Source organism: Crocodylus siamensis, chromosome 6 (assembly GCF_052110815.1).
Source record: "Crocodylus siamensis isolate JL-2025a chromosome 6, ASM5211081v1, whole genome shotgun sequence".
NCBI lineage: Eukaryota > Metazoa > Chordata > Crocodylia > Crocodylidae > Crocodylus > Crocodylus siamensis.
The window spans coordinates 13,953,095-13,968,093 of NC_143400.1; the positions used below are offsets into that span (position 1 = coordinate 13,953,095).

The 14,999-nt window shown below is 53.9% G+C and overlaps 2 protein-coding genes across 3 annotated transcripts in view; one reads left to right on the forward strand and one right to left on the reverse strand.

Annotated features, from left to right (window-relative positions):
* Window positions 1–43: 43 nt before the first annotated feature.
* Window positions 44–8,105, reverse strand: POLR3C (RNA polymerase III subunit C). The gene is made up of 15 exons (XM_090052887.1): window positions 7,972–8,105; window positions 7,475–7,641; window positions 6,551–6,806; window positions 5,343–5,528; window positions 5,128–5,216; window positions 4,743–4,847; window positions 4,022–4,114; window positions 3,612–3,692; window positions 2,825–2,876; window positions 2,660–2,720; window positions 2,029–2,179; window positions 1,368–1,469; window positions 801–850; window positions 388–537; window positions 44–240 (listed from the first exon to the last, which is right to left on the reverse strand). The coding sequence occupies exons 2-15, from the start codon at window positions 7,619–7,621 to the stop codon at window positions 147–149; spliced, it is 1,617 nt and encodes a 538-aa protein (XP_089909013.1). The 5' UTR covers window positions 7,622–7,641; window positions 7,972–8,105; the 3' UTR covers window positions 44–146.
* A 188-nt stretch (window positions 8,106–8,293) lies between these two features.
* RNF115 (ring finger protein 115) overlaps window positions 8,294–14,999 on the forward strand; it is a 31,990-nt gene continuing 25,284 nt past the window's right edge. For both annotated transcript variants that reach the window (XM_090052893.1, XM_090052892.1), the window contains exon 1: window positions 8,294–8,531. In XM_090052893.1, coding sequence (XP_089909019.1) covers window positions 8,439–8,531 — 93 coding nt within the window. In that variant the 5' untranslated portion in view covers window positions 8,294–8,438. The remainder of the gene's footprint in view (window positions 8,532–14,999) is intronic.

Here is a 14,999-nt window from a genome sequence, read left to right on the forward strand (position 1 = left end):
CCCCTCCCTCCCCAGCCCACGGCAGAGGCGCCCCACAACCACCTGGCAGATGCAGGCATTTTATTGTCCATAGAACAAACACCAAGCCAAGCAAAGTGGAGCCATAAAAGCCAGTGGCCTGATGGGAAGCTGGGGGAGCTGTTAGCTCAGGGCTTCTTCACTGATGCAACCACGGTGCTGTCCACATAGGATGCCAGCAGGAAGATGGTCTCGTCTACTTGGTTTTCACTGGCGTCAATCCTGGGAGGGGAAGAGGAAGAGGTTGTGACTCCAGGATGAGGGGCACAGAGGGTCTGGCAGCCCCAGAATGGACCCAGGAGTCCTGACTGCCCCCTGCTCTGCTCCTGGTCAGTCAGAAGTCTTGAGACCCCCCAGCCCAGCGCTCACTTGTTGACTGTGTGTTTCAGACTCTCCAGCTGCTGCCGCTCAGGGGCCGTGATCATCTCCTCGATCTCCTGCAGCTGCACCTCCTCAGCACCTGTGGCCTGCATGGAGGCCAGGATAGCCTCCACTCGCTGGGACTTCTCCAGCAGGCGCCTGGGGGTGGGGAGCAGCAAAGGCAGTGAGCTCTGAGTGACAGCTGGATGTGTGGAGCAGACAGGTGTTGCACTTAGACCCCCCAGGCTCCCTCTCTTCTCCCCTCATAATATCCAACCCCCTTTTCTGCCTGTGAGCCCTGGCTTCCCTCTTCCTACCACCCCACGGGCAGGGGCTGTGCTGCAGTCATTGGTCTTGCTTAAGCTTCCCAGGGTTTGCGGCAGGAGCCCTGTGCCCCCAGCTCCAGAGCTCCAGGCACTCACTTGTTCTCTCTGGTCTCATACTGGCGTCTCTCGATCAGGTTGGCCACACTCTGGGCAAATGAGAGGGAAAGCAGGGTTGGGAAGGGACAGGAGAGGCAGGGCCCGTCACCCAGTTAGGCACTGCCAGCTTTGAGCTGGGGTAACGTGAAGGATGGTATGGTCTGCTCATGCTTGGCAAAGGTGGGAGAGATTGGGCCCCTTGAAGCCAGGGTGTGGGCAGGAAGAGTAGGAGAGGCCTGGCTTGTCTGCCCCCCATGGAGCAGCACAGCAGCCACAAGTGCTCCCTCCCAAGAGCAGGGTGTGTGGGGCTGCCTTTGAGGCCAGGTAGGGGACTCAGCTGTGTCTGAGTCACTTGGCACTGCTGGAGAACTCCTGGTGCTTGTATCTAAGGGCGTTAGTCTGCACCTCAAATATGAGCCTTTGCTGTTCTAGTCCCTATGTCGGTCACTAAATTGACATAGGATGAAGCTATTAGGATCCCAACTGCTGTGGGAGACAAAGGGACATAGGCGCTTCTGCAGTACTGTGGGTAACCTCAGGCAGGGAGTGGCTAGGAGCCCACAGTACCTTGTAGCAGCGGTGCAGCAGCATCCGGGTGGAGGCCAGGACATTCACTGTGTAGAGGTAGAAGGTGCGGGAGGGAGCGTGATCTGGAGTCTTGGGGATTTCCTATCAGAAGGGAGCATCAGTTGTTGACAGCAAGTCCCCTTGAAGCAGGGTTCTCTGTGCCTCTTAGGCTGATTCAGTGGTCCCAGCTGTTTGCACAGTGAGCTGGAGGTCTGGATTCCCTCACCCTTACCCCAGTCCCTCACTGCAAGCCCTCAAGCAATCGCTCCCCACACCTTGCAGCTCAGTTTTGCCAGCTCTAGGAGTCAGGGCATGTGAGCCACCTGCCTTGGGGTGGCAGCAAGGGGTGCTGGGCTCAGGAGAAAAAGCAAGGCTGGGCCTGGTGCTGGGAAAGGAGCCATCCTGGGATCTCCTCACCTTCTCCAGAAGGTGCCTGGGAGGCAGGGGACCCACTGGATCCATTTCACATGCATGGAGAAACCGAGGAAGAGAGAGTACGGATCCCAATCTCTAAATTGGTAGTTCTACTATGGATCTTGAGACTGAAGGGAGGAGTCTGTGAACCCTACTCCAGCTGCCACTGCACCCTCCTGCTGCCAGCGCACCTTCCCGCAGCATAGATCAGGACAGAACCAGCCCTCCTAACTTCCAGCCCAGTCACCTGCAGGGACACAAAGTTCTCTGACAACATCTTGTACAGCATGTCCTTGGCCTCCTTGGCTGGGATCATGGCAAAGTCTTCTACCTGCTTCTGCTCCAGATGCTTCTTCCGCAGCAGAAGCCGGAAGATCCTGGCACAGCGCGAACCAAATCTGTAATGGAACAGACACCTGAGCAGACATATGAGTGAGAAGCCTAGAGGAGGTAAGGTTCCTAGATGAAAGCTGCAGAGCAGAAGGGCTCTTGTGCATCTGGGAGACAGAAGAACTACCAGCAGATCAGATCAGGGCCCTTAGAGTGCTAGATCTCTGGTGAACAAGGAACTGCTACATTTTCAGCTAGCAGGATTCAGGTCCCCAGTTCATGAGGAATGTAGCCAGACAACCAGGAATAGAAACAGAGACTAAGCATCTCATCACAGCTAATGCTGCCTTCTGGGCTTCCTGAATGGTACTCCTGAATATATAGGAAGGAGCTAATGATTTCAGTCTCTGACTACTTCATTCAAGGCTTGACTCAGGTTAACAATGGTCATTTAAACCAAGGATGGAGACCAGAGGAGATACAAGTATATCCATGCCTCGATGGGAGGCTGAGGGAATTAGCAAGGTATGTCCAAACCATCCTGTTACCTCTCCTGGACTATGGATTCCAGTGTGGCTGTTGCCAGACTCGTCAGGGCCTTGTGAAGATCTGCATGGAGTACATCAAGGAAGAACAAATATCACCAGGGACCACACCATACTGAGCCCCCAGATCTCCAACCATTGATGGCCAACTGGATGGATAAAGGATACTGACAACATACATGCCCCCACCGCTGTCACCGGATTTCCCAATAAACTCTAGCTACAGAAGAAGACAGGAGAAAAAAAGATTAAATGTCTAAAAAAATCATTAGAATTTCAACTGAAAGACAAAGAGAAAGTCACTTGGCGCAGGATGAAGGTTTTATTAAAAACAAATCGCCAGTCCTGTGTATTAGAGAATTCTTCTATTCAGTGCACTGGTTCTTCTATTCACTGGACTGTTTTCACTGAGTGAGGTGCAGAAACCAGGGTGGGATCCCATGCACTGAAGCAGGCAAGTAACTTCACTGTGCCAGTTAGTCCAGTTGACTTCAATAATGCCCTCTCCTGTGGACAGGATGGCCTGATGGGGTTGAAGGCAGGATGTGTGTCCAAAAACAAATGTAAAAAAAACATATTTGAGGTCAGGAAGGAACTTTCCCCCATGGTCAGACTGATGTGGATTGTGGGGGTTTTGCCCTCCTCTGTAGTGGGGGATGTGGCCCTCTGCCTTGGATCTCTCAAGCATACTTTAATGACCTTTACAGCAGCAGGACACAGGCTACTGTGGTCCCCCTGCTTTACCTGCAGCAGGTTTGGGTGCTGTCCTTCATGTCTGTGTCACAGTTAACTCTGTAGTTTTACCAGTAGATTGGCTAATGGATTGGTAGAGGATGATCTGAATAGGCATGGCTGTGCCTCAGGCAGGGGGTTGGACTTAGACGAGCTCCAGAGGTGACTGCCAGCCCTGTTTTTCTGTGATTCCATGAATTAATAATGGCAGTGCATTTCTTACCGGGTCGTCTGCCAGCAGCGTGAGATACTGATCCAAAACCTGCTTCCCAATGTTGTATCCTGCTGGAAGAGATCTGAAGATCTGCAAGACAAGAGAGTGCCCAGAACACCTGCACTATTAGCCTTCAGGATATTAGGAGTTAGTGGTGTCTCACTGGGCTCCCAGATTAAATGTTAGTGCCCTGAGCTTGGGACACTGCTCCCAGCAACCTCTGTCCCCATTTTACTGAAGGAAAGGCTGTATGACCCAGGGAAGAGAACTGATAGCAGAGACAGGAACAGAACCCAGGAGTCCTGACCCCAATGCTTCTTTCTTAACAGCTAGGCAAAGGTCCATGGTGAGAGGCAGCTGGGAAGACAGGGGCCCCAGATTTATGTGTCTGCATCCCAAGGACTATGCCAGACACTCACCTCGTTGGAAGACAGCGGCTGTGTATACGCTGCGTTGGAGGACGTGGTGATTTCACTCATCCTTAGCATTGTCCGCACTATTTCGCTGCTGGTCTGTGGGAGGGCGATGGGCTTTACTATTGACAGGACCGCACAAAGGGAAATGCAGCAACTGCTTTCCTTCCCCAGAGCCACAAGGCTCCAAACCCAGTTGCCTTTTGCCCCCCAGCTCCCCCTGACCTTTCCTGGCACGGGACCACACTTCCAGTATTGGCCTGCTTTCTTCCAGCTGTATCTCCATGGGGCTTGTGATCTTGAGTCATAACTGAGGGAATTGTGCCCGAGCACAGGTTTGCATGCTTGAGCCTCCTGCTGCCTGGCCAAGTGTCAAGGCACCCTCATCCCACCCAGCCAGTGAGATCAGATGAGCGTAGAAGTGAAAGGCAGGTGATAAGAACAGATGGGCTCAGGGAGAGCAGGACTGCAGTATTTGAGATGCTCCCCACCAAATTCCTGCTACTTATGAACTGGATCAGGACATGTTTCTATCTGCAGACATAGCCAAGTCTGATGTTGAAGCATGTGAAATTCCTTCCTGACCCTTGCAGTGATCAGCTGAGGCCCTGAAGCATGACAGCTGACGTCTTTGAAGCCTGACTACCAAAGGTGATCAGAGGCACGCCCCCCCTCCCCCCAAGAGGCGATAAGCCTGCTGGGGAAGGGGCCTGTTGCTTCCCCCTACCTGGTCCATGCGGTTGGCCACGGCACTGACGATTGCTTGGTCTCGGAAGTGCTGGTGGAACCGGTCAAGGTTGACTTGCCAGTAGATGCCATCATCGGGTGGGGGCTATGGGGAGAAGGAAGTGGGGTGGGGGGGGACACTGCTCAGTGGGTTGGGCTTAGGTCTCTGAGGGGCTGGTGCTGAGTGCCTTAGCAAAGGCAGGGAGGTGAGCTTCTGGGTGCCAGGTAGTGCCAAACAAGTCCACAGACAACAGCCTCAAGACAAGAGGCTGACATGCTGCCAGCAGGCAAGACTGGATGTTCCCAGGTCTTTCCCAAGATGGTCACTGGCTAGTAGGTCAAACTGTGGATAAAAGGCTCTCCAGTCCCAGGGGATTAGCAGTTACCTCTTGGCTCTCGAGATCCTGCTTCTGTTTCTTTGCCTTATGTTGTCCGTTATCATCATCGTCACACGATCGCCTCCTCTTCCCCTTCCCTGTAGGCCAAAGACAGAGGTTCCCCTCTGACCCCATCACGCTGAACGTGGATTCATGTCCAAACCCTCATCATGCCTCTTGCTCCCACCATGCCCCCAGTCAGGGTGGCTCAGCCTATTCCTCACCTATGAGGTTCAACCTGGGCACGCTGTACATGTCCTTCTCATCAATGACCAGCATGGGTGCAGGAGGTGCCGCCGAATCCGATGGCCCAGAAGCATCAGGGACCCCTGGACACCTCTGGACAAAGTGGGTGTCTGCCAGGCGGACAAAGGCGCTGGAAACTTCAGTGTAGTCCATGGTTTTCCCATCTGGACAAGAGGATCCCAAGGAGAAGGTGAATGTTTGTGATCCTGACTGCCCAGCTGCTAGCACTGTGCCAGCTAAGTTACAACACCATGCTTTGCCCTTGCTTCTACCAGCCTCAGATGCCATGGGCTGGGTTTTCAGAGGCAGATGGCAGTTTTGGAAGCCTTTAGTTTTTTAGGGGGTTACTTGAGGTGATCTGATTTTTCAGGGATGCTGAACAGGCTTGTCATACACTGGGCACCTGAAGTTTCACGGTCATGTGTAGACGTGTTTAGTCTCCTGATTTCAGCCCAGATACCCCACTCCTGGCAGATTAGACACTGAGACCAGCTACTTGGACCTGCATCTATCACAGAAACCGATGCAGAGATGAGGGAAAATCCAAGCACAACCAGAGCGGATTTCCCATCTCAGCCCACAGCTGAGAAACTCATCTTTAAGACACAAGTGAAGCAGGAAATGCTCCTCCTTCCCCTCAGAACTCATATGGGCAAACTGAGACCCGGAGAAAATCTTGATCAAGTTGTTTTCGACTTGATCAGGTCCTCCAGCAAGTCTGTGGCAGAGTAGAAGCCAACTTGGTAGCCTCAAACCTGGTTTCCTGACACAGGGACAAGTTTACATTGGCACCTGTTATACCATCATATCTGGTGGGAGCACATGCCCGCAAACCAGCTCTGTCCCTGGCATGAGCACTGGCTTGCTGTTTATCTTTTGCTGTCCCTGGAGCTGGCAGCCCAAGCTCTCTCCTGGGGGATCACTGGTGCATTGGTTTTCTATATAGCCCTTCCAAGACACAAAACCCACTGATGCCACTCAGCAGATGTCCATCCATTACTTCTCTGTGGTCTGGATTCAACACCCCCCACCCTGGTGCTGAATCCTCTTATTCTGCACGGATCCTCTGAGCTTGATCCAGTCCCATCAGTGGAGAGATATATCCAGGCAGCACCAGCCAGATGAGGTGCCCCAGGGAGCAGTCCCCATCCCGTCTCTCAGCCATGCCAGCACCCCCATCACTCACCCTCCATGGTCTCCGTCAGCCTGTCAGCCACCTTCATGACCACGGCACTCATGGGCATCTTGCCATTGAGAAGCAGCTCCTCTACAATGAGCTCGCCTGTGTCGCCGTACAGGGTCTTGGCTGTGTAGATGTAGCGCGGGTAGCGCAGGATGCACAGCACCCGGTCGCACTGGACACTGTACTCCACGAAGCCACGCTTCTGTATCTGGTAGGTGCCCAGGTTGTGCTGGATGAGGACGCATAAGGCTTTCTTCACCTGTGGGAGCCGGAGAGGGACAAGTTGCGGACTTGGGAACACACAGCACCATCGATGGACTAAGAAGAGGACGGGTGTGTAGGTGTGGGTGGGGGAGGCTTTTAACTCAAAGAATGCAATATCTGTGTTCATGAGCTCTTATCAGCTTGAGATAAAGCTATTAAGCTTTCACCATGGAAGTGAATTTACCTGATGCTGCGAATTCCCAGGGCATCTCAGGCTACCAGAGCTGAGGCAATGTGCAGGGTTTGGGGCAGGGCGTTGAGTTCTGATTCACGGAACAAACAGCTCGGTCTTTCACACCCTTAATCTCCATCCCCTGCTCCAGCTTCGCTCCTTTCTTTCCCGTCTAGATCTCAAAGGTATCACCCTCCCCCTTGCCTGGCGGCAGGGATGTAACGTCTGGGATCCACTTGTTAATAGCAATGGCAAAGACGCCCCTGGATTGCAGCAGGAGCCTGATGAAACCATCTATCCCGGTTAAAAAAAAAGTCTGCTTTCATGTCAGCACCTCCCTTATGCCAATTTGTGTCTCGCATGTAGATTTTAGAAGTGGGGAAACCGTCCAGAGATGGGAACTGACGAGCTGTGAGGAGATCATCCGAGCATGGCCAGCTCCCCTGAGCATGCAGACGCCAACTCACAGGCTAGCACAGCCCGGGACATACCTGATCCAGGGAGGTGCTGGTGTCATTGACAATCGCTCGCAGAGGCTGCCCGCCGGTCCGCACAAGGTACGTCCCTATCTTTTCCACAATCTCTCCAAAATGTTCTTGCAGCAGAAGAGAACAGAGCTTAATTTCCGCCTGTGTCATCCCACTGGCAAACCGCAAACCTGTGTGTAGTCGGGGGGAACAGTCCGATTACCTGCGGTTTTGTCGCGAGGAATGCGACCAGTTGGCGCTGCCGGGCAGATGCAGAGATGCCGGTTTCTCCTGCAGCATCGAGTCTGGACTCGAAGTGGTTCACGCTTTGTGCCCGAAATGGATTTGATGGGTTCAAGTATGCAGCTGTATCAAACAGCCCCTACCCCCGGGGAAACTGAGGCTGGAGACAGGCCCGGACCCTATCCCGGGCCCCTCCCCCTCCAAGGGAAACTGAGGCTGGAGACGATGAGCTAAGGCCCGGGGTGGGGCGACGTCCCGACGCCTGGGTTATGTCTCACCTGGGGAAGGGGGTGGTCGATTTTTTTTTAGGCCCCAACAGCAACTATAGCAACCCCGTGGCTTTCAGCTTCCGGTTCAACAAGGATCACTTCCGCTCGCTTCTTTGGTGTGGCCGTTCTAACTACCTCTCGCTGGTGGCGCTGGAGGACCCCAGGGGGCGCTGTCTCCCGCTCCCATTGCGTCTAACGTCGCCAAGCGCATTGAAGACTCTCGGGTGGCGCTCTGGCTTTCCTCTGGTCTTTGTGGCTGCTGGGAGGACTGGAACGCGGAAGTAGCGAGCCGCTCTACCCTCTCGCCTCGTTGCTCAAGTGGAAGGCTCCGTTTCCCTGCAGCGGAGCAGAAGAGAGTGGGGCATAAGCTGCGGGCTAGAGCAGCTCTGCCGCCGTTCTATCCGGGCCGGCCGTAGTCTCGCTGCTCCCCCCGGAGGACTGACGGCAGGCAGGGAGCCGGGGGAGGGGGAGAGAAGATGGCGGAGGCCTCGGCTGCGGCGGCGGCCGCCGTGTCCCAGCATCGCTTCTTCTGCCACAGCTGCAAGGGGGAGGTCAGCCCCAAGCTGCCGGTAAGGGGGGTGCGGGCTTCCGGGTTGGGGGGGGACTGCACCCCGCCCCCCCGCTGTAAGGAGCGGGGGGAGGGTCAAACCTCAGCGCCCCCCTCCGGGGGGAGGGGCGACCCCCTCAGGGGGCAGGAGCCAGAGCCCCCGCATTGGGAGAGGGGCAAATACAGAAGCCCTCCGTGGGGGAGGGGCTGTTGCCCTCCCCCCACGTGGGGTCTTCACTCTACTTGCCCTCCCCTCGATTTGGGGCTAGGGGGGTGATCCCTTCCCCCAGTGGGTGAGTAGGTGACCACAGCTCCCCTCCCCATTGGGGGTGAACCCCAGCATTACCTCTGAGGGGGGTCTAACCCCTGCAGACACCTCCTGGAGGGGGAAATGCCCCCTGGGGGGGAGGGGCAGTGCAGGAGCTCAGCCCTGCCCCCCCAGAGGGGTAGCCCCTCCCCCCGGAAGTGACGGGCCCATCCCATTGGCCCCTGGGACTTCCCCGGGGGTGGGAGGGGGTGTTGGATCCCCCCAGTCTCTTTGACAGTGGTGGAAAGCCCCACTCCTCAGAGGGACCCAGTCCGCGGAGGGGAGACCGGGCAGGGGGGGAGCTGAGAAGTCCCCCCGGCTGCCCCGAAAGCCTTGTTAGGGGGAGAGCGCGGGGGAGGACGCATTTCCCTGCCCCGGGGAGTGGGGGGGTTGCCTGGCAGGGCCCCAGTCCCAGTCGTCTCCTTGGCATTGGCCCCAGTGCCGAGCGGGAGCCCCGGGGGGGCTGCAGGCTCAGCTCTGCCATGTGCCCAAGGTAGTAGGCAGGTTTGTCTGTTGTCGAGCTTCTCCGGGCACCCTTGTTTTGCCTGTCCTGTCAGCGGAGGTGTTGTTGGGGGGTGGGGGGCAGCCAAAGGAGCCTGAGCCAGATAGGTCCTGCTTTTTCTGTGTCCTGTGGGGATGGTCCCCTCCCCTTCATGCCTCAGTTTCCCCAGGTCTGAAAGCGAGAGACCCCTTGCCTCACTGCTGAGTGGGAGCATGGCCAGGAGATCCTCGGCAGCTGGGGCAAGATCTCAGCCCCCTGGATCTTGAGGTCCCACCATGCTCTCTGGCTCTGAGGAAGTTGGGGGTAGGGAGTGGCATGAGCTGGGCAGATCTAGGGCATCCCCCTGGCCCATGGAGGAGCAGAGCAGGTCCTGTGCTGCTGCTGGTCCTCTCCTTGCCAGGGGTGGAGGTGGCAGGGTGCCTGATTTCGCACAGCGTAATAGTCTGGCATGACATGACTGACCTGTCCCTGCCTGGTGCATGCCCAGGTATCTAGTGTTCCTGCAACCCCTAGCACAGCTTGTCCTTGTCCAGGAGGAGCCCAAGGTGCTATATCTCAGCATCCCGGCCTGCTGTCCCCGCAACGAAGAGCCCAGCCTTTTGGCACGGTCTCTTCCCTCCCTGCTCCTGAATTCTCCCTCATTTTGCCTCTGTTGCCGACTTAGATAGGCCCCCCATGCTCTTCCAGCTCTCCTTTGTTAGAGAGAAACGCTGCCCTGAATCATTCACAGCCCGTTCCCTTCCGTAGCCAAGACTCAGGATTTCCTGATGCCCAAAGCACGTTTTGTTTGCAGGCTCTGGGCCTATGTGTCGGAGCGGCACATAACAGTGGGGCCGGGCGACGTGCTCTTTCCAGCGTCTTTGCATCACGTCTTTCCTCTCTTGCTGGGACTCCAGCGTGTGTGTTCAGTGTCCTCACTTGGGGGCCGAAATCCCTTCTTGAAGGCCCAGGCAGGGCTTTGCTTGGCTGCCTTTGCAAAGGAGAGTGGTCTGCCTGCCTTGCTTGGTTTTTCTTAAAACTTCACTTAAAACCTAGAGCAGTGTCGCAGCTTTTGCTCCGAATTCACCTTCGCTGCTGTCACTGGGTGATGAGCTGTGCTCTTGAGGTGCTGCGCTCCGTCCCAGAGGTGGCTGCATTTCAGCAGTGCTAAGCATGATCCTATCCTTGTGGGTGCTCTAGAAGTAGCAAATATTTCCCAGGCTTTATAAGTATTTTCTTCAGGTTTGGGACCAACCAAGACAAACACATGAATCATGCTGCTTTTTCAAGCTCACTGCTTTCTTTCCAGCACAGGGTGATAACACCTTTCTCTGCCCTTGATCCCTGGTAGGAAATGGCTTGAGTTGGGGGATGGCTCCTTTCTTCCAGGCTGTTTGAGTGGTGGGAGAATCTGGCTCCTTCCTGTTCTCGGTCAGCCAGCGTCATTTGGAAGCATGTTTGGGACCAGACTCTGGAATCACTTCTTCTGGAGCCTGCATGTTCGCGATCTTTGGCCAAGGCTCAGCCAGGAGCGTCAGACAGAAAGGGACAACACCTGCGTTCAAATTACTGCTCTAAAGCTGATCCCCTCTCTGACCTTGGGCAAAGCACTCTTTCTATGTGCCTCAGTTTCCCCATTGTTCAGCTGTGACTGTTGCTGGGTTCAGCAGGGATGTGTGGGAAAGGGTGGGCTGCTGTTTTCAGTGCCCTTGATTAGGGCCTGCTTTCAAATCTGCATTGGCCCTGGTCTGTGCCAGGCATGTCTGTCTGGAGGTAGTGTGAACCAGTGATTACAGCTGAGAGTCAGGACTCCTGGTTTCTCATCCCAGCTCGGCCCCCGACTTATCTCTGACGTCAGGCAAGTCACTTCCCCTCTCTGTGCTAATTTCCTCTCTGCAAAGCAGGCAGCTTTTCTTGACAGCACTCTGGCAGGCATTATCAGACAAGGGTAATGCCAGCTGAACAGAGCGAGGGAGAATGGCAGTTGATTTGTAAAACCTGGAGGAGATTTTTTTTACGCCGGGGGTTATCTAAGCAGAGTATCAGCCGCTCCTTGGAGGAGATGCAGAGGTATGGATCCACCATCTCTTGAAGCCAGTCCCTGACTTCCATCAGGGTTTATAGATGGTGATGAGACCTGGTTGCCTCCCCCACGCTGTCAGATCTCAGTGGGCCACTGCAGAGCTGCTAGAGATCCTGAGTCAGGAGCCAATGCTGTGATCCAATGGACAACAGTGGGTTATATTAGTATTTCATCCCCGCCCCCCCCGGCTGTCTCCCTGCCACACACCCACCAGGGGATCTCGGCGGGGCAGAGCAACCCTTGCCACAAGCCATGTTCTGGCCTGTCCACCTCCCAGGCTACACCAATCCACACGTGGCCAATGGGTTCTGCAGTGATAGGCATAGGAAACAGTTAACGAGGGGTGGTGATCTTGGAAGTTATGCTGGCTGGAAGCCAGCCCCATTTGCTTGTGTGTGGGGTGGGAGATAGCGGGGTGACCATGTTCCTCATCACCCATTCGGGGTGGCTACAGTGCTGCGGGTGCACGTCCTGTGGCTCTGCCTCCCTTTCATAGTAAAAGGAGGACACGTGGCCTGACGTCTGACTGTACATGGGGGTTCGGGGAGGCTTTCTCGTTGTTGGGACCCTCAGCGAGGCAAATGGCTGCTGCCTGCTTTGGTTGTTCTTTAAAGACATTCCCCTCCTTCCTCCCAGCCCAAAAGGGCCTGGTGATCCTGGACACGGCCCCATCCCCCTTTGCCGGCTCTGCTGTGATCCTGGCTGATCCTTGCTATTAAAGATCTTGCTGTTCTTTTTGTTGAGGAGAGATCCTTGTGCCTGGCCTCCTGGCTCTCCTCCAGCCACAAGGCCAAAGTGCCTCTTGCAGTTGCATTGGAACCGGGTGTGTGTATCAGGGACACATTGTTTCCTTATAATATTTCCTTCCTGGTAGAAAACACTTGCAGACCCTTCTGAGACCGTCCCTGCTGCTCCGCTGCTCAGTTCAGCTGCCTGCCACCCAGCAGCTACTGCCTGTCGCCTCGGGGCTTGGCTGCCTCTCGAGATGGATTAAATGATCCCTGCATGTCAGTTCTCATGGTGTTGGCAGTGCATTCTGTGCCAGGCAGCTCAGCCACAAGGATGGTATAAAGGGTGGGGAACTTACAGCATGGATGCCACTGGTTGGCTCTGTGCAGGGGGTGTGGCAGATGGGTCAGGGAACATGCAGCATAGAGTAGGGAACAGAAAGCAGAGCAGCAAGTCAGGAAGGGGACCGGAGTGGCACTCGGGGAGGGTTCGGGGCTAGTTTGTGGTACGCCTGCCAAAAAGGTTGGCCTCTGTCAGTCTAAAGAACCCATCTTGTCTGTACTGGCAATGCAACCAAGGCAGGATTACAACACAGATGCGCCTCTTCGTTGGGACATTTACAGTCAAGAGATCTTGAAGACCTTGTCTTTGCTCAGGGTACAGGCCTGTTTTAGTTGGTAAAATCCTAATGAAGATGAGGCAATTGCGACCATATTTTCTCGTGTACTGTGTGCAGCCCCGTCTCCCCCACACCCCTCAAAATTGAAGTGCATGTTTTAAGCTGGGAAGCTGTTGTCTTCACTGGAAAAGAAAGCTGGAGACTCAACAGCTGCCAAGATGGCAGGGTCCTGTGTTAGCCTTCTCACAGCCGTAGCTGTTGGATGAATGCTGTAGCTTCTGCTGGAAGTAGCAAGTGAGCTGCTGGTAGTATCTTGATGAAACTTGTGATGTGGAAACAAGATTGTTTTCAGGAACTTATGACTTACAGTAGTCCTGCTGCTGCCCTTGCCAGGGTCTGGGGCCTACCTTTGCGTGACCTAAAGTAAATCCTCCTGGGAAGCATGGCATCCTTAGAAACAGTCTGAGCGAGGCAGCTGGCACTTGGTGCCACGCTTCCTGGACACTGTGTTCCCAGGAAGACTTGCTCTGTGTCGCACATTCGGCCGTGATGCTAGAAAAGCCTTTTTTTGTGCACCCTGCCTTCCAAAAACAAGGTGCATGTTTTATTTGGGGATGGGCAAAAGCTACCTTAATTCCCTACATACAACAGAAGTTAGGTCAGCTCGGGATTTACCTTTGCCTGCTATCGCATTTAATTCTACCTACTAACTAGTGTGATCACAACAGGCTAGTGTGCTTTAACTAGGGCTTTTCTTTTTGTTAGCTAGCTCTGTTTCAGCCCCCACCCCCCGCAAGTCCCCTGGTAGAGACGCCATCTTCTGGGTAGACACTGGCTCTTCCATAGCTTGGTATACAGACAGTTCTGTGTCTTGCCTGAGATCAGTGCATCTGCTTTGGGATCCTTCAGGAAGAAAGGTGCTGTTGGGATACCAAACCCTCCTCCCTCTGGACTGTAGGGTTTCTGAGCAGGAAAGCAGACTGGGGAACCAATTTTCATTTCAGGCTTCCCTGAAGCTAGCGTTCAAGTGACATTGACAGAGCGGAGATTTTGATCGGGCAAATTGGAATCCTAGTCTTACAAGCTCCTTTTAATCTTGCCTCCTTTTGAAGCTCGGTATTAAACTTGGCTTATCATTGGGGGGGGAGTGGAAATCAAACTCTTTTTATGCTACGCAGCGGCCTCAAAGCTGTCAGCTGAATGCTCTGAGCAGAGGGTGGAAAGTCCTCTCTGATCACCTCCCTCTTGGGGATGGGAAGAAGAATGCCAGAACCAAAAAAAACCCGTATTGTTCCTGTTTTGATTCCTCTTTAAAACTCCTCTGACCTGCGTGACTTGAATGAATGCATAGTCTCTTCTGTGCTAGTTAGTGTCAGTGCTTCCTGCAGTGAAGTCCTTTCTAATGGGTACCTGAGAGCTGCAAGCCTATTCAAGGAAAAAGGCTTTGTAACCAGCCATTCTCTCGAGCAAGCCGTGCAGCCCTGGCCATAATGAACTCTCTTCTTTCGTATTGGTTTACTTAGGTTTTTCTTTTTGGTTCCAAAAGGGCTGGTTTTCTCCAGAGGAAATGCCCATAGTAAAAGCGACTATGAATGGGGAGGCTGCTGCTCTTATGTTTTAATCCATGTAGTGACTTGGTTTTGGGGGAAAAAAAATAAGGTCTCCTGAAATGTAAGCATAAGGGTTGAGTTCATTCAAGAATTGATCAGGGACTCAATATAGACATTGGATTTATGACACGTTACAACCTGCCTGACATTTGATTCACCAGGTACCTGCCTGACCTTACCCTTACCATTTACCGGTTTTTTTGCCCCACTTCCTCCTCTCCTCTCTTTTTCTACCTTTTGTCTTCCTAATTTCCAGCTGTTTACTTTCTCACAAACTGCCTCTTTTCTACCTTGGAGCACTCAACTACAGCAGTCTCCCTTACTTACCTTTGGAATGATTTTCCCCCCCTCCCTTCACTTCTCTCCCCATTGTTTTCCTAATTTCCACCCATTTACATTCTCACTGACCTCCCACCACACTCTTAGCTTCTTTCATTCCTTGGAGATCCCAGAAGAGCAGAGACTCCCTATGCCTGAAGAAGGGTGCTTGTGCCTGAAAGCTTGCAAAGAACTTTTTTGCAGTTGCTCAGTTGGTCTAATAAAAGATATCGCATCTACCCAAAGAAACTTGCCTGTTCCAAGAAGATTGCAATTCAGCCTTTCTGGGAATAAACTGAGCACCAGATCTTCTGCAGCTCTGCAATACAGAGCAGGGCTGGAA